General features: G+C 43.7%; 1 protein-coding gene across 2 annotated transcripts in view; it reads right to left on the bottom strand.

The window, feature by feature from the left end:
- The window catches only part of FGGY (FGGY carbohydrate kinase domain containing), a 412,679-nt gene that overhangs the window by 155,545 nt on the left and 232,390 nt on the right, over window positions 1–24,744 (bottom strand). For both annotated transcript variants that reach the window (XM_007462576.1, XM_007462575.1), the window contains one exon: window positions 20,960–21,063. In XM_007462576.1, the coding sequence (XP_007462638.1) occupies window positions 20,960–21,063 (104 nt within the window). The remainder of the gene's footprint in view (window positions 1–20,959; window positions 21,064–24,744) is intronic.

Raw genomic sequence — 24,744 nt, 5'->3', positions numbered from 1 at the left:
GGAAAGAGAAGCTTTCTTGCCTGAAGAAATAGCATACGGAAAGGCCAAAGCAAGTCAGGAAGCATTCCTTGATTCAAGAAGTATTTGTAAGTGGCTACCATATATTCAAGGCACTGTTCAAGGGTCTAGGGATATAGCTGGGAAAAAACAAAGTCCTGCCTTCATGGAATTTATATGGTGTGGTGGAAAGTGGGGTGATAAAAATACAGGAAAATTCAAATATATAATCTGTCAGCTGTGACAAGGCTTTTTAGAAAAGTAAAGGAGGAAAGAGAGGTTAAGTGGTGTCATGAGGGCAAGTGTTATCTTAATACAGGGTGATCTGGGTGGACCTTAACGATGAGGTTACATTAAACTGAGACTGCAAGGGAATGAGGGAGGGAAGCATGGAGTTAGGAGTGATACAGGCAGAGTGGTAAGAGCAAGTGCAAAGGCCCTGTGGCAGGGGTGTGCTTGCTATCTTACATGAACAACAAAGAATCAGTGCAGCTGGAGTGGTGTGAACAAAGAGAAAAGTGACAGATGAGGGCAGAAAAGTAAAGACAGCAGATAAATGGGGATACAGGAGTCCGATACGGGGTTGAGAGAGTTTTTTTTCCTCCCTCTCTTCAGTTCTTTAGAAGGAAGCTATTACAGCATGCTGTCGTCTTATATGATTAAATAGAAAAAGATTTGTCAACGTAGGAGAGAGGGATGAACGGCCAGAGCCTGGAGTATGTCCTAGTTTATGGAAGGGCCCACACAGTTACGGCATACAGGAGGAAAACCTCTTTGTTCACTTCTCTACTCCCTGTAAAATTTGTTCTGTGAACTCTTCTTCCTAGTTCTGGAATGAAATTTCAGGCAGAGCCATACTATTCCTACACCCTGAAATAATAAAAAGTCCTCGGTCCACCTTCAACGTTAAATGTGAGCACTCCATTCTATCAATAATATTTAAAACTCCCACCTCATCTAATTGAAAATGTCTCTCTCCTTTGGCTACAGCTGACTTGGAAGCATACCTGGGGGCAGGGGGGGCGTGAGGTTCAGGGTGCTTCTATCTGTCCTCCTCCACCCTCTCCTCTGCTGGCTAGCTGCCTGCTGCTCAGTCTGCTCCACACGGGGCAGGTGCCTCGGGGAGGTCTTACTTGACTGACAGGCTCATGATCTGGCTCCGACACGTCCTCAGGGTGGGGTGCAGGTCCAAAATGAACTCCCTCATGATGCGGTTGCGGGGACTCCCATAATCCCACAGTCGTATGCCTGGAGTACGCTTTCTCTCCCTCTCTCTATCCCTCTCCATCTCTCCGTTGCTCTGCTCGTGACTCCCTTTCATTCCTGGACCTCAGGGGTAAACCCAACTGTTCCTCACTCATTCCTTCTGGACAGGGTCCCATTTACGACATACCCAGCTGGATCCCTTGTGCTGGACCCACACACACCTTTGCCTTGTCTTCAGTGGACATACAGCCCATTCCCAGAGCAGCCCTCACTTTTTGACTTATTATCTCAGATACAACAGCCAACCTTGGCTTCTTTCCTCGGACTTCTACTTCTGTTTTATATCCTCAGGGTGGCTTTTAACACTAGTTTGATAGTCTTTTAGGAAGCCCTATGTAGGTGGTCTGGTCTCTAGGGCCTCTTCCACAAGCTCGAGGAAAGGAAGACCCCCATTATAAGATCTCGTTACAGGTAGCTGGAGTGGAGAGTGTACGTGGGAGAGGAGGTGGACAGAGCTAGCTAGGGCTCCATAAATTAACGTTACTTTCTGGAGTCACCAAAGGCTTTTTTTTTTTTTAGCGGTACGCAGGCCTCTCACTGTTGTGGCCTCTCCCGTTGCGGAGCACAGGCTCCGGACGCGCAGGCTCAGCGGCCATGACTCACGGGCCCAGCCGCTCCGCGGCGTGTGGGATCTTCCCGGACCAGGGCACGAACCCGTGTCCCCTAGATCGGCAGGTGGACTCTCAACCACTGCGCCACCAGGGAAGCCCATCAAAGGCTTTTTGAACAGAGACCCAAGTCAGGAAAACGTCATCAGTTTCTGGACACTAGACATTCTAATACTGGCTGTTACTTTAACTTATTAAATGAAATCCCCTTTAAAATGAGAAGTACATATACGATTAGAACCACCATAAAGTATTCAAAACTACTAAAATATTCTTACCTAACTGCCTGTTTTATGACAACCAAATTCCCTCAGTTATTCACCAATAAACCTGTATATAACCTTACTAGGGCATTCAAATCTTTTTGGACGTAAGCCTGCCACTCTACCAACCACTTTCCAATTTCATACTGGAATTCTGAACCCTCTGCTAACACATTAAGACAATTCTTCGTGAGTACTTTTGACTTAATTCAGAACAATCACTTTCAATACTTCATGGCAGCATACATAAATTGAGACACTGGCATGAGATGAATGGCCAACTTTAAGGAGAAAATGAAATAAGCAATTATTCCATTAAAGAGAGTATTTTATGTTTGTCCTGATTAAATCATCTTTAACCACCTGGCTCCAGTTCAAATAAAGGTGAATCATCAGAGACAAAATCTAATAGCCAGCAACGGAATGTTCTGTGACCGAATCATTCATTTCTTCCTCCCCACGTCAAATGCCCAGCTGACTGTGCCATGTGCTGCGAGAACGTAAGGACGGCAGCACCACTGACTCTGTTCAGAGTGTGCGGGGTGGGGGGGCTGTAGAGAGCAGCGAGGTTTTTGGCTCCCCTTAAAAAAATAATTTCTAACTTTAACTCATTCATTCAACAAATACTTATTAAGTATCTTCCATTGATTCATTCAATAAGTACTGAATGCCTAACTCAGTCCCAGGCACTAGAACAGACACAGAGGATACAATGGAGAGTCGACAGTCCCTGCCTTTGTGAAGTTCATAGTGATGCTGTTCCCTGGCCCTGGAAGGGAACTGTCAAATAAAATCAACTTTAGTGGTTATTCAAGCACGGGTTACTGATCATCTGTCCTGACTGCTATGGAAGATCATTTTCTCACTTTCACAAAAGGAATATCTATATCTATAATTATTGATATATCTATGTATCTCAAAAATCTCCAGCAAATATCAATATTCACTAGAGAAATTTCAGACACAGCCCCTCTAATATCAGGAACAAGATGAGATGGCTTTTTAATCATTATAACTGTTCAATATAATACTGGAGGTCCTGACAAACACAATTATACAAAAATTGACAACAACAAACGGTATAAAGAAGGGAAGAGAGAGAAGAAATTTTGCAGGTGATAATGATCTCACAGATGAAGCTCATACTGTCCCTTCTGCTTGGACCTCTTTCTTCTCTAACCAAAATATGACACTTCTAACATCACTGCTTTACAGAAGCCTTCCTTGACTATCCAAACCACAAAAGATCACCTGGCTCTATAGTTTAAAATTTACTGTGAAAGCTATCATGCATGCAGAGAGTGTATAGTACAGGCACATTTTATAATTTAATAAAGTGCATATTTACAATAGTCAAGACATGGAAGCAACCTAAATGTTCACTGACAGATGAATGAATAAAGAAAATGTGATACACACACACACACACACACACACACACACACACACACACACACAATGGAATACTACTCAGCCATAAAAAAGAATTAAATAATGCCATTTGCAGCGACATGGATGGACCTAGAGATTATCATACTAAGTGAAATAAGTCAGACAGAGGAAGACAAATATCATATGGTATCATATGTGGAATCTAAAATATGACACAAACGAACTTACAAAACAGAAACAGACCCACATATATAGAAAACAAATTTATGGTCACCGAAGGGGCAGGGGGGTAATAAGGAGTTTGGGATTAGCAGATACAAACTACTATATATAAAATAAACAACAAGGTCCTACTGTATAGCACAGGGAACTATATTACTTATCTTGCAATAACCTGTAATGGAAAAGAATATGAAAAAGAATATCTATCTATCTATCTATCTATCATCTATCTATCTATCTGTCTGATCTATCTATCCATCCATGCATCAACACTCATCCACACACACACACATTGTGTGTATGTAAAAAATTTTTTTCTGAACCATTTGAGAGTAAGTTGTAGATATAATGCCCATTTACTCCTAAATACTTAAGTATGCATTTTATAAAAAGAAGGATATTCTTTTATATGACCCTAGTACAACGATCATACCAGGAAATAAACATGGATACAATTCTATTATTTAATCTGTAGACCTTATTCAAATTTCATCAGTTGTCCACAAAACATCTTTTACAGGAAAAGGAAAAACAGTTTCTCTAGTCTAGGACCCAATTCAGGATCATACACTGCCTTTAGATGTCATGTTTCTTTTGCCTCCTTAACATCCGTGTTAACCAGAAAGGTCCTGGGAAGCCCCAATTGCATCCACCCTGCAAGCTCGGCATTTTCACTGCCAAAAGTACCATAAATTTCACCTTCTAACCATCTTTCAAATATATCCACTTCTCTCCATCTCCCCCGCCATAATCTGAGACAAGCTACTGCGATATCATCTCTCACCCGATCTCCAATCTCCTTCTATCTGGTTTCCTAGCATCCACTCTGGTCTCTCTCCAATCTGTTCCCCAAACTGTAGTTATTTTGATCCTTTGTAAATCTACTTATGTTACCCACTGTGATTAAAACCTTTCAGTTTCTCTTAAGATAAAAGACCAATATCTTTCATAAGGCTCATAAACCCAGCATGTCCTGACCCTTTTTGCTTCTCCAGCCTTAACTTGTGTCACGCCTCCTTCCTGTCCCACACACAATCTGACAATTTCCCTCCCATTATCCTGCTATACTCTTCCTGGACCACTTTCCTCTTATCCACCGCCACATATAACCCTCCTTGGTCCCTACTAGACTCTGCTTGGTTACCTAATCAAAGTATCTCAGCTCAAACATCCATGCCTTACAGAAGCCGACCACCCAAACTTTATCAGTCACTTGGCTTTACGTTCCCACGGTTGTTCCTCCACTTCACAGCACTTACATATCATACATACAGAAGAGTGTATAAAACAGATATGCACAATTCAAAGACTGATAATAAAGACTCATCCATCCTTCACCAGTAAATGCCACTTCTCCAAAGCCCCTCTGGGAAGGCCCCTTTTTTTTTTTTTTTTTTTAAACCTCAACAACCAGCACCCCACCCACCGCCATGTAAGTAACCAGTGTCCTGATATTCATGGCAAAAAAATTATTTCCTTGTTTGTCTTTCTAGGTTCAGCACCTATACATACATTCCTAAAATGTACCGACTCTCTTGTCTCTTTGAATTTTATATGAATAAAATAATTCTGTATTTTCTTTCATGCCCTGTTTCTTTCACTTAAAATTGTTTGACTCATCTACATTGTTTTATGTAGCTGTAGTTCCTTCAATTTAAGTATGTATACCACTGTAAGAATATAAGACAATTAGGTATATTCACTCTATTATTATGGTAGAAATTTGGGTTGATTCAAATTTGGAGTTATTATGAAAAATAATGCTATGAATACTCTCGTACTTGTCTCTGGGTACACACTGGTACAAGGGTACAATAGTTTCTCCAGGTTTTTACTTAGGAATGGAATTGGTAGAGTGCAGGGTATGTGCATGTTCAAACAACGCTTCACTGTTTTCCAAAGTGGGTACACCAGTTTGTACCCCCAGCAGCAGGGTATGAATGTAAAGCACCTATCAAGGTCTGTAATTACCTATTTTTGTGATTGTTTGCTTAGAACCCTTCTTCCCCACTAGACTGTAAGGTCTGTGTCTACTTTTGCTCACCATTCTCACTGCAGTGCCTGGCACACAGTAGAAGCTCAAGAACAACTGGCTGAATAAAAGAAGAAGGCCCCCTGGGTAAGAAAGTTTAAGTATTTTGGATGTGAATATGCTTAAATGAATAAGTATTCATTTAAGCATATTCATGACTGACTTCAAAACCCATGTCTTTTCTATTGCTCTCACATTTTCCTTATCTCGAAACGGGGATGATCACTTGTATCCTACTTATTAGTTTCCAATGCAATGGTAGCAATCAAATGCGATGACAGATGTCAACCCGATTGGCGCAGAGTACCTATTAAGTGTCCACCAACGTTCCACTACTATGCACCTGGACACAAATGTCCGCAGATGGGGTATATGAAAGGCAACTGTCAATGGCAAATGCTTTATGGACGTATGTGAACTAAGATGACTTTGCAGAGGAAGACGGGAGTTTCAGATATCACTACAGGGAAAAGCAGGGAGAGCAATTCATGCTTTCAAGTCCAAACTGCACCTGTGTCCCAAATTATTCACCAGCACAAACAAAAGAAGCTTGCTCCAAGCCCTGATCAGAACAAACATTTGAAAACGCCTTTACCCAGATGGAATCATTTTTCATCTGTGCCCGGGCTCAAGGAAGGGCTGGGCAGAGAGGTGGATTACACACTGCACTTCAACTTGGCACTTGCGTGTTCAAAAGTAAACTCTGACTTCCTATTTACACTGAAAGATCTTAGACCCCTGTGGTTTCCTGTTGCATGCTGGTGTGTCTATGCTTTGGTTTCTGAGTCTGTCTGCACAGAGCTGCAAATGGGGTCCCCCATGGTTTCACTTCATCCTGCTTTTCATAAGAAAATGAGAATTCTACAATCTCTAATTTTTGGCAGATTCTACGAGGTACTCTCTCCAAGTCCTGACTTCTCAATCTGTCTAGACCTAAGCCTACCAAGAGAGGCTTTCTTTGAAAGGATGGAGACTCAAGGAACCTCCAAGAGTGACCCAAACTAGCAGGGACTGACTGACCATCCAACAATTTACTACATTTTATACTACTTTTACATTCATTTACTTCATTTACTTCATAATTCACTGAAGTAAATTTAGAGTACCTTCTATGTACAAGGCGCTCTGTTAGGCACTGAGGAAACAGTGACGGAAAGATGTAACTGCTACTCGGAAGGAGCTTAAAGCCATTTTTCTGAAAGTTCCGGATTAGAATCACTGGGGCACTTGTTAAAATGACAGATTCATAAATACTCCTTCCCAGCAAGACTCAATGAATCACCCCCTGTGGGAGTGGTACCTGAAGAACTGCATTTGTAAGGAGTTTCCAGGGACATTTTATGCGTAGTAATTGAGAACCACTGGCTGGCAGTTCAATGGAGAATTTACAGTCACAAATGGGGACTAGCGATGCAGAATCGAGAGCCCTTCCAGTGAGGAACCAGGCTTTCCCCAACTGCAGGATCCTTCAATTTGAGTAAACAAAGATGAACCAACTAAGCACGTGGCAGAAAGGGCTTGGGGTTTTGCTCACATATGTATCTGAGTCTTGGCCCTAACCCTTACTAGCTGTGGGACTTTGGACAAATCACTCAGTTTCTTTGAGCCTCATTTAAAAAAAGAAAACACCTGCTCTGTCTGCCTCACTTAGTAATTCCGAGCATTACATTCCAAAAGGCGTTTTACGAACTCTAAAGCACCAAGAAAGAGTTAGTCATTTTATGATCACAGAAACTTTAATAAATATGAAAATTAAGCCAACTCATAAGGTTTCTCTTAAGCAGTCAGAACTAGCCCATATCTTAACCATCCCAAACTTTGCTCGTGGGGCTCACTTTCTTTTACACATTGTAGCTGTGTATTATGTGCTTCTTTCCAAGTTTCAGCAGCTTTTTCCAGAAGCAGAACTCGAAACCAGACCCAATTCTGGGTAGGATAGTGGGATATACTTCGGTACCATGTTAACGTTTTCAAGGAGTGAATATAAAAGACAGGAGACCAGCCAGACCTGGCTTCCCCCTGCCATGTCCTAGCTCTGTAATCTTTCTGACCTCAATTCTATCACCTCTTAGATGGAGAAATATACCCTATTGGGTCATTTTAGGCTACCGCCCTCTAATGACATTTGACTTTTGTTAAATCTGAATATATTTGTATTACTCTTTATTCTGACCTAAAACATGGCTACTACATCCTTCTCTTTCATAAATTAATCTCACATATTTATTGTGAGGATTAGATATTCTATATACGGACTGCCTAGCAGAGAAACCAGCACATGGTAATTATTTAATAAATCCTAGCTGTTGTCTCCTAAGTATAAACATGTTCCTTGTTCATCCCTAAAATACTGTCCCCAGCAAATTCCTCTTCTTTACATACCACACATAAACTTGAGTAGCCTTTTTTTTGGTGAATATTTCTTTTCCTTTTTTAGATCCAAATTTTTTATCCTTGAAATTGTGATGGTGTTTACTATCTAACCTCACAGGGGATACAAATTATTTGCTATCTGTTAGCACACCTCTTTGGGTGAACTTGATAACATACGATGTGTTGAGTGCCTACTATGTGCCATGGTCAAAGAGCATGAAGCAGGCTTTTCCCTGACTGCTCAATAAGCTCAGCCTTGTGGGGAAGACAGGGAGTGGTAAGTGCTGCCCAGGAGCTGGGCTTAAAGAACTCTGAGGGCCTCTGAGGAGGTACAACTCACCAGACATGCTGGAGAAAGGAACAAGGGTTGCATGGAAGTACCACCTGACCTTTGGGGAACTTTGGGGAAGACACATACTGAGGATACTGTAGTGACTAAGAACACAGATTCTAGGGTCCCTGGGCTTTGGTTCAACCTCAGTTCTACCTCCTCCTTGCCTTGTGACCTCCCCAAGCCTCAGTTTCCTCATCTGAACATTTGGGATCATAATACAATGAGGGCCATCCCAGAGTTTACTGGGAGTATCAAATAACATAGTAAGTGCTCAATAAATGTGAATTATAATAACGATGATGATTCTGGTGGTAATGATACTCACCACGTAGAAGGGAGATGTGGCCACTCCAGGCAGAGAGAAAAATATGCCTTAAGACCAAGTGAGAAAGCACAGGCTCTTTGCAAGAAGTGTATACTTCAATTCTAAGCATTCCAAATACCCAAGTTTTTTCATGATTCATTGGATGGCAAAATGAATAAATATCTTGCTCTTTAGAACCTATTTAACCTACTTGGTCTGAATATTCGCAAGTTTTACTACAGAAATACAAATGTGATTGATTATGGGTGCTACCCCAGATCTCACTGGCATTGTTATGTAATATACTATAGACGTACAGTTTTAACTTTCTAAAATCTGGATATTCTCTATTCTCAAACTTTGGCCCCATGGAATTCATATAAGGATATGAGATGTACCTGCTAGAATACAGGATGAAAAGTGAGGGATAGCAGGGGATGAGGCCAGGGGTGGGCAGGGCTCAGATCACGCGAGATCTCCTACGTGGAGCTAGAATTCAGGAGAATCACTGAGAGATTTTAATCGGGAGAGTGAAGCCATCAGACTTCGTATTCAGGACCATCTTCACTATGAGTCTGTCCAAGTAGGTCCATGCAAATTAGGGTCTTGCATTATCACAGAAGAATGAGTACATATATTAATATAACTGGCCATCTTCTCTGTGGGCTCCCTCTTTTTTTTTCGTGGGCCATCTCCCTAATTCCAGAGAACCCTAGCCCTGTCTTTGAAGATCATAGCTAATCTCTCAGCTGAGAGTTACATAGAAACCTGAGGAACTTGCAGTGGAGTTTAACGTGAAGGTGGATGGCAGGTACGTAAGTCAGGGTGGCCTGTGACTTGTCTACGTCAATCAGCTCCTGGGCGGCTGATCAATCATTCAAAAGCACTCTCCAGTTAAACATCCCCCCAACCAACAGAATCAAGGCTCAGTCTCTGCCTGGCTCCACACAAGGCTAAAACCAATGGCTGGAGGCCCAAACACAAATTTGGCAATTGGATGATACAAATACTTTTCAATCAGTTTTATGATTTTGCTTATGGCCTGTGAAAAAAATCAATTCTCAGGTGGATGGAATTTTGTGACTGAATGGACCAACGCTGCTGTGTCAAGTGGGAAGGGTCAGTTCATCAAGAAAGAACCTGAAGCCTTCCTGAAGACCAGAGAGCTGACATGCTGGATGTTCCTTCATTCACCACACAGCCTGTCAACCCATCAAAAAAAGAAAAAAGAAAAAAATTTTTAAAAAAGGACACCAAACTGGTATGGCACGATTTATTCTTCAACAAACCTTGATGGTTGCCCAGTATATTTCTGTCTGTCCTTCTGCCCATCTATCAATCCAATATTTACTAGACCCATACCCTGTGTCAGGTGCTACCCTAAGTGCAAGCAAGTGGAAATTTACTGCTTTGTGGTATCTTTCTGTTACCTCTGTAAGTAATAAAGATCCCGTGCTGGTATCATTCCACAGTATAACCTAAAATCTGGGCCCTGAGAATTTCTCTTTCTCAAACGTCACTATACTCAGTTCTCTAGAGGTTTGAAAAATACATGGCAGGGGTGAATTTTATGGTATGTGAATTATCTTTCAGTAAAAAAAAGTTTAAAAAAAATGCATCACAGCACTGCAGTAACTTTCACCTCCTTGGGATTTAAGACTTCCATTCTTTTTCAACTGAATATATCTCAAATCTATAACATGGCCAAAATGTCTACTCAGTTTTCACACTGAACCTTTTTATTTCTATCAGCAATAGGGAGCCACTGACTGTTCATTAGAAGGAGACTTTCAACCTCAATCCTTCAGCATTGATTGCTCAAAAAATTTCTCATGGGTTCTTCTGGGATCTTTGGTCTCTTAGATGTTATTTCTCCTGGTGTTCTAACACTGGTTAAGTAGAAGAACAGAATATTACACCAAACTTCTGAAGGCTCTGGGGGACAAAAAAATACGAAAATTTAATTAAGGTGAAAAAAGAGGCCCTTGGTAGAACGCACAAGGGGAGTGGGAGATGGGGATGAAAAAATAAGGGGGAAGCAACAAGGCGAAAATCCTGAAACCCCTGAACTAAACGTATGCATTGGGTTGGCCAAAAAGTTCGTTCGGTTCGTGACTACGTAGTTCAATAAACTAGATGAGCTGATGTGTGTTGAGGCCCGTGGCATAGTAGCTGACACTTAGCGAGGGCTCTGCCCTGGCTGTCTCAGCCTCCTTTTCATCCTCACTCATTCGCTGGAAGAGCACAAATACTTCCATCACTGCTAGGTCGTCCTCAGCGGCCACAGTATCACAGTCACCCATACAGCAGATGAGTGGTAAACAGAAAAAGGGGGAAAAAAAAAAAATCAATGTGGTTTTCATTTCATGCTCTTCCAAACGAATACAAAACATCTCTGTGATTTGGGAAGTTAGCCACATGTCTTCAAATTGCCTAATTCAGTACTTGACCACAAAGCAGCACAGAAACAGGGAAGATGACAAATAAAAAGTCTCATAAATACTCTCTGCCCAGGGGATGATGGTGACAAGTGATGCTATTTATTTTTATTGTTATCGTTAGACTGGGGGCCCCTTGAAAGGCAGAGATTTGAAAGACTGGGAAGGAGGGAAAATGAGAACACTGTGGTCAAGCTGCATCCAGCCCTCACTTTGCAGTTCTCACCAGCCTTTGGAAAAGATCTGCCTTGTAATCACTTCACCCCATTTCTGCAAAACACCCGTGTGCATGACTAATCCATGCTATGGCCCCAGTCTCATCATTCTGCAAAGAATTGAGAATGTGAGGCTCTGCAATCAAACAGCCTGAGTTAGAAACTATCTCTAGGACTTACGAGCTATATGACTTGGGTAAGTACTTTGCCTCTCTGAGACCCAGTTTCAGTCCCTGTAAAATGGGAGGATAATGCTGATAACTGCATAACGTAATTATGAGGGTTAGATACAATAATAGATGCACATTTCTTAGCCCATGATAATCATGAAGTAAATATTAGCTGCTATTGTTACTGCTGCTAATTTTGTTTTTTCCCTCTGCTTCTACCATTCTTCCAGGCAAGCTGCCGTCTTTTGTGGAAAGCTGAGCTGAGGCCAGTTGACAGACTCTCATCAGAGGCTTTTGTTTCTGACCTTATGAAAGGCCTTGTGTTACACCTGGCTTTGCTGCGTTCCTGGTGGGCTTCCAGAAACATGGGACCAGACAGCCCTGCCCAGCTTTTATGGGAGTGGAACGGCTGGATCACACAGTAGGTATGAGAGTTTCTTTGTAAGAAACTGCTCAACTATTTTCCAAAGGGGCTGTGCCATTTCACGTTCCCAGCAGGAGCATGTGAAAATTCCAGTTCCCCATCCTTGCCGGACTTCAGCCACTCTGACAAGCGTGCAGCGGGTCTCACTGGGGTTTGCATTTGCCTTTGCATTTCCCTTGTGAGGACGATGCACAGCATCCTTTGTTGCTCTAGCTCGGGCCTGGGTGAAACACAGAGCTGCTACAGTCATCACCCAAAGAATGCAGCTCCAACGACATGGCATGGTCTGAGGGTGGCTTTTCTCTGGTTAGAGCCCAAGATGCTAGGGCTCCTGAACCCTCTTTTCCCAACAGAACAGAGATCAGGCTGCAGATCCACTCTGAGCCAAAGTGCATCCTGAAGAGCTGCTGGTAATGGATCCTGTTCTCCCCCCAAGGGCACAGGGGGGTGATGGATGGGAATGGAGAGTTCCGGAGGACTGCGTGGTGGAGGAAAGAAGAGAGGGCAGGTGTGGCTGGTTTGTATCTCCCAGGCCCCACTGAGGTAAAGCTGTTCAGTGAAACTCTCACTTCCCAGAGAGGCCGAGTGAACTCGCAGGTGTCCCTGGTAAGGTGGGGTGGGAAACAAGACTGACAGCACCTCAGACACGGGGGGCTTCTCCCAGTTAGTTGGTCCCCACTCAGCAGAGACAGATGCTGAAAGACAGCCCCAGTGGACTGGGAAGGAGTGAAAGGAGACTTAGGAAAATCCAAGCGCTTGCACACTTGTCAGCAAGGGGCGTGGGTGGGAAGCAATCCAGACATACGGTTGCTAAGCATCTATTATGCCCCAGCTCTCAACTGAACAGCATGGGTCAAGGGGGGAAATGGAGACATGGACCCACTAGTGTGGACCCACTAGGCAAGTCAGCTTCATCTGAGGTACAAACTGCTACCATTAAAACACAAATAACCATACCTATTGGTCCATGCTAGGGATCAAAAGAGCAGAACGGTAAAATATGTCAGAGGGGCTTCCCTGGTGGCACAGTGGTTGAGAGTCCGCCTGCCGAAGCAGGGGACACGGGTTCATGCCCCAGTCCGGGAAGATCCCACATGTTGCGGAGTGGCTGGGCCCGTGAGCCATGGCTGCTGAGCCTGCGCGTCTGGAGCCTGTGCTCTGCAACGGGAGAGGCCACAACAGTGAGAGGCCCACATACCGCAAAAAAAAAAAAAAGTCAGAGTAGCTAGAGAATTAACTTGGGTTAGAAGGAAAGAAGTGACAACCAGTGTTTTTATTGAGCACCTACTACGTACTATTTTTTAAATGAGGACCAAACAATTTTTAGAGATAGATTTAAATCAGTGCCTGGAATACAGTAAGCACTATATAAGTGATTGCAGACACTATTATTATTGTTGTTATTTTTTCTGGTATTCTTTTTTTCTTTTTAAAGCTTTATTAGGACTTCCCTGGTGGCGCAGTGGTTAAGACTCAGTGCTCCCAATGCAGAGGGCCTGGGTTCGACCCCTGGTCAGGGAACTAGATCCCATATGCATGCTGCAACTCAGAGTTCGCATGCGAGCCCCAGCTAAGGAGCCCATGTGCTGCAACTAAGACCTGGTGCGACCAAATAAATAAACTGATTAATTAATAGTAAAAAAGGTTTACTGAGCTATAATTAGCATTCAATAAGCTGCGCATTTTTAAAACATTTGCTTTGATAAGTTTTGACACAGCAGACACCCACCAGTGAAGACATTACTACAATCAAGGTAAGTATATCCATTACCCCCAAAAGTTTCCTTGTGCCCATTTGTAATCCTACCCTGCCCACTGCCCCATTGCAGGCCACCACTCATTCTGCTTTCTGTCACTATATATTTGTTTGCATTTCCTAGAATTTTTAATAAATGGAATTACATAGTTTGTACTCTTTCTGTTTGGCTTCCCCCACTCAGCATAATTATTGTGAGGTTAATCCATGTCGTACCTTATATTAATAGCTCATTCCCTTTTACTGCTTAGTAGTATTCCATTCTAACGATGGACCAACACTTTACTATTCACTGTTGATAGACATTTGGGCTGTTTCCAGTTTGGGGCTATGACAAATAAAACTGCTATGAGTTTCTGTACAGACATATGCTTTTACGAGTGGAACAGCTGGATCACACGGTAGGTGTACATTGACTTTGTAAGAAACTGATCAACTATCTTCCACAGTGGTTGTACCATTTCACATTCCCACCAGCAGCACGTAAGTTCCACTTTCCCACATCTTCACCACAGTGTCAGCCATTCTAACAAGCATGTAGTGGATCTCACTGTGGTTTGAATTGGCATTTCTCTAGTGACTAATGATGTTGAGTATCTTCTCAGGTGTTTGTCATTCAAACCTTTTCTTTGGTGAGATGTATGCACCAACATCTGCCCATATTCCAATTGAGTCTGCTCTCCCTCTCCTCTAGGCATTTGGGAGAAGCTGTGTACCTGAAAGGGAAGAGCAAGGACTCTAGGGTCAGTCCCCTAGAGGGCTCAGACGAGCGTCCCCGCTTCTTGTGTGTCACACCGTGTGACCCACTTAACTGCTCTTTGCCTCCGTTTCCTCACTTGTGAAATGGGGAGAGTAATGGTGCCCAGTTCACAGGATTGTTGAACTGATAACAGGACATAAAGGATTTAGCACAGTGCCTGGTACACTGTAGGTGCTCAATAGATGGTAGCAGCTAACGTCTCCTTATAATGACTGAGGCTGTACCGGGGATGCTGAACATCCTCTGTCCAGCGCAGTGTAGAACTGTCCTGCCTCCAATGCCAGGAGAAGCACTACGCTGAGCTTCCTGAATGCACAAGCTGTCTTACTGCTCATGGAACCACATTAAACCTCTCCTTGCCAATCGATGCCTAGCATACAGTCTGTTTTCCATACATGTAGTTGCAGGGCCCAGGGCGAGCCTCAGTATGGAGAGACTGACTCCTGAGAACACTGATCCCAGAGGCTGACAACAGTGAGTCCTGGCAAATCATGCACAGTAGCTCAGCTCTTTCACTGGGAGGTGTAACAGTGGTCCTATCTGTGCCTTATGGACTCCCTTCCCTCTCCATCTCTCTCAGTGACCTCTGCCAATGCCACTTGCTAAAGAGTCCAAGACAGAGAAACCTGCCCACACTCTTCTTAGCTGTGACATTCTCCCTTCCTGTGGTGCTCTCCCAATGGGCCTGCAATACCCACATCCCGCCCAGCAGCAAACTGGTATTGCTGTGGGTGATGTGGACACAGGAGAGAAAGAAGAGAAGGGTGAGGCCAGGGTCTAGTGCCTGAAACTGGGCAGGAATAGCATCCCAGTGTGTGGGGGAAACTACAGTCCTACAAATAGCACATCCTACAGGAAAGCTTCCCTGTCTACTGGAAGCTTGAGTCGTCCCCTTCTCCATATTCAGCCCTAAACTTACCATCGGAATTACCACTCTGAACTGTAGTCATCTCCTTCTTGTCTGTCTTTCTCAATGAAGGCAGGCATGACATGCTATCTTATTTATCTTAATACCCTGAGTATTTGGCCGTGTGCAAATACAAGAAAATGTTTTGGTAATGAGTGAATGATTTAATGAATAATTTTTTTAAACGAACTTTTAATTTTACAACAGTTTTAGATTACAGAAGACTTGGGAAGGTAGTACAGAGTTCCATAGACCCTACACCTAGTTTTGTCTATCGTTAATATCTTACATTAAGTTCATATGTCACAATTAAAGAAAGATATTGATATCATTAACTAAAGACTTTACTTGATTCAGATTTCCTTATTTTTCACCTAACAGCTTTCTTCTGTTCCAGGATCCCATCCAGGATGCTACATTACGTATCTCTTTAGGCGCCTCTTGGCTGTAATAGTTTCTCAGGCTTTCCTTGTTTTTTGATGACCTTGACAGTTTCAAAGAGTGCCAGTTAGGTATTTTGTAGAATGTCCCTCAAATGGAATTTGTCTGATGCTTTTCTTATGATTAATTAGACTGTGGTTATGGGTTTTGGGGAGGAAGATAACAGAGCTAAAGTGCCATTCTCTTCACACCATGTCAGCAGTACATACTATCAACATGACTTATCACTGTTGGTGTTGACCTTGATAACCTGGCTGAAGTTAGTGTGTCAGATTTCTCCACTATAAAATTATTCTTTTTCTCCCTTTTTGTACTCTCCTCTTTGAAAGGAAGTCACCATGTGCAGCTCATGCTTAAGGAATAGGAAGTTATTGTTTGTGGATTTCTTTGATGATGGCCATTTTCACTGGTGTGAGGTGATACCTCATTGTAGTTTTGATTTGCATTTTTCTAATAATCAGCGATGTTGAGCATCTTTTCATGTGCCTCTTGGCCATCTGTATGTCTTCTTTGGAGAAATGTCTATTTAGGTCTTCTGCCCATTTTTTGATTGGTCTGTTTTGATGATATTAAGCTGCAGGAGCTGTTTGTAAGTTTCGGAGACTAATCCCTTGTCAATCGCATCATTTGCAAATATTTTCTCCCATTCTGTGGGTTGTCTTTCCATTTTACTTATGGTTTCCTTTGCTATGCAGGAATAGGAAGATATGCTCCACTTCCTTAAGGGGGTAATATCTATATAAATTCTCCTGCATGATAGATTTGTCTCTTCTGTTCATTTATTGGTATCAGCATGGACTCATAATAGTTATGTTATACTTTGGGTTATACTCCAATACACTTTATTATTCTGCTCAAATTGTTACAGTTTTGGCCACTGGAAGCCCCCTTGGTTGGCTCCCGATAATCCCTTCAGTTTGTGGGGTTGGGGGTAGGCGGGGTTTGTTTTTACTTTGTTTTGTTTTGAGTGCTATCTTACTTTCTGGTGCTACAACAAGATACTCTAGGCTCATCTTGTCTATTTCCAGCCCTGGTCCTAGGATCAACCATTTCTCCAAGAAGCCCTGACCCTTTTATTGGAGAATGGTATTAGAAACCAAGATCTGGGCACCAGGAGTGCTTCTATCAACTATTTGCTAGGGTGTCCTTGTTTCTAGGCCCCCTCCACTGTCACAGCTAGGAAATACATGTATGTTTACTAACCTGTATACCTGCACGTCTGTAAATATTTCTGTATGTATCCATCTGTAATCTACATTAAGCTCAACCTGAGTTCATCCTGATGTCTTTAATTCAAATCCATTGTCACATGGATCACTCTAGCTTTAATGAATCATTTTTAACAATAATACCATATCTGGTATATGGTGCTAGGTACAGTGCCGAGCTGCTTACAAAGATTACCTCATATGATCCTCAAAACAACATTCTGGGTAAACACTACTGCCCACATATAATAGATGAAGACACTGAGGTACTGAAAGATAAAGTATCTTACCTAAACTCACACAGTAAGTGGTGAAGCCAGCTTTTCTGTAAAAGCCTATTTTAGAAATTCCACACCTACTGCGTGATAAGAGAACCACCATGCCTACATTCATCTAAGACTTTGAGAAAACTTCAGTTCTGAGTGATTTAAGATGTAATTCCCAGCTCTTACCAACTATCATGCTGCTCAAACCTTACCTCTTTAGTCTTCCCCACCCCCACCCCACGGTCCCCTCTCCATCTGTCATGCTGACTAAAGACAAGTTGCCAAGTTACAACCTGACTTGACAGCTTGAGAAAAGGGGTGCTGGAGCGATGGCAGGGATCAGCTCCATCTGACCCTGTGACTTTTCAACCTCTGGCTCACCCCTGCTGTGTATGATCTTGGGTTTTGGTGAGTTGGTAGTAATTAACTCTGAACAAGCAGCTCTGCTTTCATGCAGTTAAAAAAAGAACAGTATTTTTTTTTCCTTGTTAATTAAATCATCTAGGAGGAAGATAAATGTGCAGCCCACACTTGTATCTTGTAAAATATCAAAGGCCTGATTAGTAAAGCTTATGTTCAACCTCAGGCTTTTTCTCCAGATTCCTGGAAGTAACAGGGATGTGAAGGAAGGCAACTCCTAAGTACCAATACTTGTTACATTCCTTCATTCATTCATTCTGGGTGAGCTAGAAAGAAGCAATCAGGATCAAACACAAAATATTCCTGGGAATTTTGACCCAATCAACCTACAGAATTAGAAGCATCAGCAGTGAGCAGACAGGAAGAAAGAGAATCCTTCAGACCAAGTTGGAAGTCACTTTTTTGAAAAGCCCAGAGACCCCTCTGGTCCCCGTGTTCTGTTCGGTGAATTTTTCCTGACAGTTGGTGGTTTTATTTGCCAGAACCACAACAAAGAGGGTCCTTAAGTTTCCCTGGGAGTGCTTTCTCAGACCTGCACCTCTCCTAGATCTCACAGAGGTGTTACTGTTGTTGGCTTGCTGGGTGTCCAGCACCTGAGTCAGATCAAAGGCATTTTCCGACGCCAGCATGACCACAGTCTCGCCCTCACCACATAACATTAAAGCTGATGATTAATCCCCTTGGCCCAGAAAGTCCCTTCCCACTCCCAAGTACAAAGCGGGGTGGGAGTGGGGACTTTATTTCCAGCACAACACAACCATAAAAAACTGGCATTTTATGGCCTTCATTCATTGCAACCAACTGCAGCTGCCCATCAAACTCATTAAAGCCCAACAGTTGCTTCATGTGAGCCTTTTATATCACTAGGAAAGTGTAATAATCCCCACAATTTCTGAGCGTCTACTATGTACTACGGATGTATGTACATAACTTATGTTACCCAGAAACCCTGTGAGACTGGCATCCTCACCCTCAGTGTGACGGATGAAGAATCTGAGGCTCAGAGAGCTAAAGTAGCTCACCTTAGGTCACAGGGCCAAAGAGTACATAAGCAGATGCCCAAACCTACACCCGTCTGACTATGAAGCCCACGCTCTTTCCACTCCTGTATGGACACATCATAATCATGCACAACACAGTAAGGCACTGAGGGGGATGCACTTGGGATGCAGATAGAGCTGGACCTGAGTTTTCAGCTCCAGCTGAATAGCTTGGTGACCTTGGGAAAATTATTGGCCTTTTCTAGGCCTTAGTTGCTTAATTTCTAAAATGGATGCTGTACAACAAGCCTGCATCATTTTCATTAAGAGACCAGGAAACTGAGACATGGGGATGTCACAGACTCACATTCATATGGATTTGCTTTTGCTCATAAATCCGAACTGAGTGGGGTAAAAATGCCTGAAATGTAGGCTTTACAGGAGAAACCAGATCAGATGTGTCCCTGTGAAAATGGGAGGTGATGTAAAAAGGTTTAAAACAGTGTTCAGTGAAGACAAGCTAGCAAGTGTAGACTCATGTCGGGGGAGATAAGGGCTGACTGCCCTGGTGGGCACCTCCGGCTCAAGGCGGCCTTAGGCCTCCGTTGATCTCTCCTTTCAGTGACAGCCAAGCCTTACAATAGGGCTGCTGAGGGGAAGAAAGAGGCCAGGGCTTTTAAACTTAAAGAAGTTCCATCTAAGAGCTCGTCCACGGAAACAAACAGAAGGAAATTTTTTTTGGAGGGGGTGCAAGAAGTCCAGCACTACTGTCCCTTTAGGAGGTTGTCCCTAATCTTGGACCCTCCCCAGGCAGCCACTGTGTCCTTTCTGCCCAGCAACACCAGTGCAAGTGATGGAGAGCTAACCCTGGCAATGTCACCTCGATCCATCCTCACAATACTACGAGACATGTACTACAACTCTCCACATCTCACAGATGAGGAATCTGGGGCCCAGAGGGGTTAAGTGCCTTACCTGAGGGCCCATCCTTAGGAAGTGGAGGAACTGGGACTGGAAACCAGTCGGGCGGTCCCATCCTCTTTATGAAACGTGTGAGAACCCCTGCCACCATGCCTAGCACATACTAGATGCTCAGTATCTCGAGTTCAGGCTGAATCTATACTGTGAGGCCTTGTACCGTAATACCTGTCATCATCTATCTCACCAATGGGAGGCCCTATGTCATCCCTACGTCCCCAGGATTTAGCACAGCCCTGGACACAAGAGCAGAGGATCACTGGATAAGTAAAGGTATCAATATTTACTCAACCAAAATATCTCATGGTACAAAAGGCTCACTGGTCCCCACGGTAACTAAACACAGTTTCTCATGGCACATAAGTCCCTCCATCGTCGTAGAGATTCTGCCCTGGACTGTATCCCAGATCCCACTCTAATCCTTACGCATGTCCCCGCTACTCTCCCATTTGCCTTCCTCCTCCTCCCCCACCCTCCCCTCTATTTTACTCATCTGGGAAAAATCCAAGGAGTCGTCCATCGTCCATCTTAGTTTAACAGAGTAACGACTCTTAAATAAAAATATGGTAGAAATGGGTACTTATCGAAATGGAATGCTTTCAGACTCATGCATTTAAAGAAGATATAAATTTTAGGGCAGGCACTAAATTTTAACTGCAATCTTGGAGAAAGCCTTTCCACTAATTCATGAAGAAAAATTAACAAAGTGAAAACTGCTTATCAGTGTTCTTTGGAAGTCATGATATGCAGCCTAATTCTATACACCATCAGACGGCTCCCAGGGAGATGGATTTATATTGATTGAGAGAGAGCTCAGCGGCCAAGGAAAACAGACACCCCTGTGCAGAGAAGACTCAGCTATCCACTAGGGACAGATCGTCTGGGAGCGAGGCTTGGCCATCTCTGGATCCGATTTCATCCCTTCCACCTCGGCTCTCTGGCCAGGGTGATGTCAAAGGCAGACTCAACCCTTTTCACACTTTTTAAGAATTTGGCCCCTGGAAAAAGATCTGGCAAATCTAAGCAAGGCTGTTGGAAGGAGGGCTGAGCTTTCGGCTAGACACAGCACAGGGGTGGGGGCGGGCAGGAAGGGAAGGAACTGAGGCGGGGAGGGGCCAACAGCTCAGATCTCCTTCCTGGCCCGGGCCGTCCGTCCTCCCGGAGTGTGGTAGCCCCGCCCTCGCTCGCTTGCTGGGCAGACTCACCCCCATGTGACAAGAAGATGTTCCACAGATGATAGCCAGCCGCGACGTCACCGGCTGTCCCTCACAGGCGAGGCCATGCCCCCTCACATCTGCTCCAATCACTCCTGTGAGAAACCAAAACAAAACAAAATCCCCTTAAAAAAAAAAAAAAAAAAAAGAAGGAAAGAAAACTAAAACAAACATAAAATACTCTTTTTGTTTTATACCAAACAACATTGAGAAAGCATTCCATGTGTAGGCCAGTCTCAAACAGAAACCAAAAGAGCATAACTGGCCTCTGCCAGGGGAACAGGGAAACACGTTCTGCTTTTGCTTTCCTCTCCTCAGTGTACAGCCTCGAACAGTGGAATAATAATAGTAACTGTAATTAGAATAATAAAAGCAACAGCCATCAGTGATTTTTGCTCTCGAACTACCAGGCACCATGCTGAATATTTATATATATAGTCTCACTTTATATTAAGCCTGTCAAGTTGATATTATTAACCCCACACATCAGTGGAGGAAGGAAGGCCCACCTATGGATGGAGTGACCCGTGCAAGGTCACACTGCTAGTAAGCAGCAGGGCCGAAGGGAATCTGGTTTAACACATCACATTTCAGTCTCAACGAAGGCAAAAGAATCGCCTGATGACTGGATCTTCTCGGCATCTCTGGCTCACCATTCTTAGTACTACTCATCCCAGAACTCTCGGTATAAAGGATAGAGTGACTGACAGTGAGTTTCTGTTGAAAGAATGCCAGGTGGCAGAGAGTTTTCCATAAATGGTATAAGCTCAGGCTGCTTCTCCACACAGATTGTGTTCCTTGATATTTGCTGGGCAAGTGAAGTTATAAATGCGAGGGGAGAGTTAGAGAGACCATTTAGAGCCTTGAGTCGTCTGTCACTTATTCAAATATCCAACGAGCACTTTGTACACATAAAACGATATACTGGGTGTGATGTGGGAGCCGAAAACACGCAAACATTCCCAGCAAGGACACAGGCAGGAGGTGGGAAGCATCAGGGCAGAGCACAGAGGCCGGACGCGGGAGAGAACAGCTCCCTCCGGCTCCATGGGCTTCGGGCTGTGCCTCCCCGCTCTCCATCTCCAATCCTCAGCGCTCCTTCCCACCACCAGACCTTTGTATTCGCTCTGCCCTCTGCCTGAAATGCCATTCCCCAACCTCTTTGCCAGGTGAACTCCAATTTCTTCCTAACTCAAATGTTACTTCCTCGGAAGGCTTCCCTGTTCCTCCAGGAAAGATGCAGCTCCCAGTCCCCCTTGGGCTTCGCTAGCATACAAGACACTGGTAACCTACAGAATTACCACAGCCCGTCTGCCTCTCCTTTGATCATAAAAGCTGCAGGAAGCTGGCACTGTCTCACCCACGTCCTTAGTCCCCCAGCACCGACCACAGTGGCCAGCATAGAGTAGAAAGTGAAAGTACCAGCGCTTGAGGCTGTGAGGATGAGACGAGAGTCCCTTGTCCTTGGGATGCTCACGGTCCTGTGGGAGGGAGGGAGAAGCCTAGATGGAGCATTTCAATGCAGGGATCAGGATGGGACAAGAAAAACTGCACTATGGAGAACAGCATGGAGACTCTTTAGAAAACTAAACACAGAACTACCATATGACCCAGCAATCCCACTCCTGGGCATATACCCTGAGAAAACCATAATCTGAAAGGATACATGGACCCCAATGTTCACTGTAGCACTACTTACAAGAGCCAAGACATGGAAACAACCTGCAGTTTTCACCAAGTCCCCTGCTCTGCTTGGCATCGTGGGGCTGCCCCTGCAGCCCATGGCTCCCAGACACCAGGTCAGCCCTGCCAGGAGGTCTGAGGGCTGAAGGCACTGGAGAGCCAGAGTGCATCTCCCCCGCTTCCCCCGTGTCAGGTGGCTGCGTCTCCTCCATGATTTCAGCTCTGTTGACAGGGTCACGAATGCTCCCACTTGGCCTGTGTTCACCGCCCCTCGCCTCTGGTCACACAACCTCCTCCTATGTTCCTCCAGCTAGGGGTGGCAATAGCTTCCATTCTGCTGACCACTGGCTTGCTTCACAGGGAATATAGCCCTTCACGGCTCCTTCATAACTGGGTCACCATTTTTGTGTATTAAATTCCCTCTTTTCTATGTACTTAGAGTGCTTTACATTTTTCTGGGAAGTCCTGGGTGATAAATTTCCCCACCCAGGGCATAAAGGCTTTCGAACAGGAAGAAACCCTAGATATGAGATAATTTTAATTGAGCTCTATTTGCATGCTCTCTCTCTGCATCTGTCTCATTTAATTCTTACAACCACTGAACGTGATTGGCGTTATTATTATCCTCATTTTACAGAGGAGGAAACTGAAGCTTAGAAATGAGAAGTAACTGAACCAAGGTCACACAGCTCACCAGAAGCAGGGCTGGGAATCACATCCACGTACTCTGATTCCGAACTGCTGGGTCTCAGGTTTTTCTCTAAGATAAAAACCCAATAACCAGGTGGACGATGTTTAATCATCTGCATATCTCAAAATATTGTGGCCTTAAATATATTGATCCTACGATCCTTGACAGAAAAGGGGTTGGCCATTGCAGGTCCACGGTGTTATACGTAAGTTCAAGGAATCCCTGATGGTGACCGCCTTTATTGGTCCCACGTATGTAAAGCGTGGACAAAGTTTATTCTACAGGGTACTTCAATCCTGAAAGGGGGTTAAACATGGGAGAAAAGTAATTTGTGGAAAATATTTCTTTGTTTCTTCTCTGGTTAGCAGACTCATTGTTGATATTACTAGGCTTAAAATCTGGGAACAAGTGTGTTACAATGAAAAAAGAATGGAATTTGAAGACAGAAAGACCTGCTATAAAATGAAGAAGATAACAATATCACATGGTAGCTCTGATACAGAGGGAATGTTTAAAATTAAATGATTAATTAATGGTTGCTATGTCACTACTACCACCATCACTATCGCCATCGATATTATCAATATCACCTGAACTCTTTCTCAAGAGACAGTTGTATTCTTCCCACATTTTTAGAAAACATGTCAGATAGCTAGGATAGGCTGAATACTGCATTAAAATCTTTAAATTTTAAATATATTTTCTTCCCTTCGACATACACAGAAGAAGCAAAGTAACTTGCCCAAGGTCACAGAGGTGTAAGACCAGTGCCAGGATATGGCACCTTGACCTTGTTCTGTCTGACCCTAAAACCCATGTTCTTTCTAGAATCCCTCACTTTATGAAGTGATACTTGTTTTATATAAAGGAAATATATTTGGAAGTGTCAGTTCACCAGGGAACATTTAGCAAGAGCCATGGGTTTAGAGTTTGAAGATCTGGGTTTGAACCCTGATTCTGCCACAAACCACCTGGAAGTCTAAACTGCTCCCTCACATCCACAAGGAGAGAAATGGATCACAAGTTGAGGTTCTTTTCCAGCCATTTTCAGTACATAATATACACAGTGATTCTTTTTAAATACCAAGTCCACTGTCTCCTTGCCTGGAAACAGGAGGGCAGGAAAAAAAATCCCTCCCAAGATCCTATATTCTCAAGTCCTGAGGAGACTTAGAAAACCTCAGGCCAGGCTGGTACAGCACTGGTGAGAGGCAGGTCTTGCCCAATTTCCCCTCCAGAGAGGTTCTCTACACTCTGCCTAACTGATCTGATCCAAGAGTGGTGCAGGGCTGATGCCTCTGTGAGACCACATGAATCCCAGCCCTGACATATCTCATTTTTCCTTTGGCCACATAAGAGTGCGGAGGGGCCGACCCGGGGAAAAGAAGCCCAAAGTAGGGAA

Source organism: Lipotes vexillifer, unplaced genomic scaffold (assembly GCF_000442215.2).
Source record: "Lipotes vexillifer unplaced genomic scaffold, Lipotes_vexillifer_v1.1 scaffold54, whole genome shotgun sequence".
Taxonomy (NCBI): Eukaryota; Metazoa; Chordata; class Mammalia; order Artiodactyla; family Lipotidae; genus Lipotes; species Lipotes vexillifer.
Note: the sequence above shows the minus strand (reverse complement) of the source record. Positions and strands in the feature narration are given on the sequence as shown.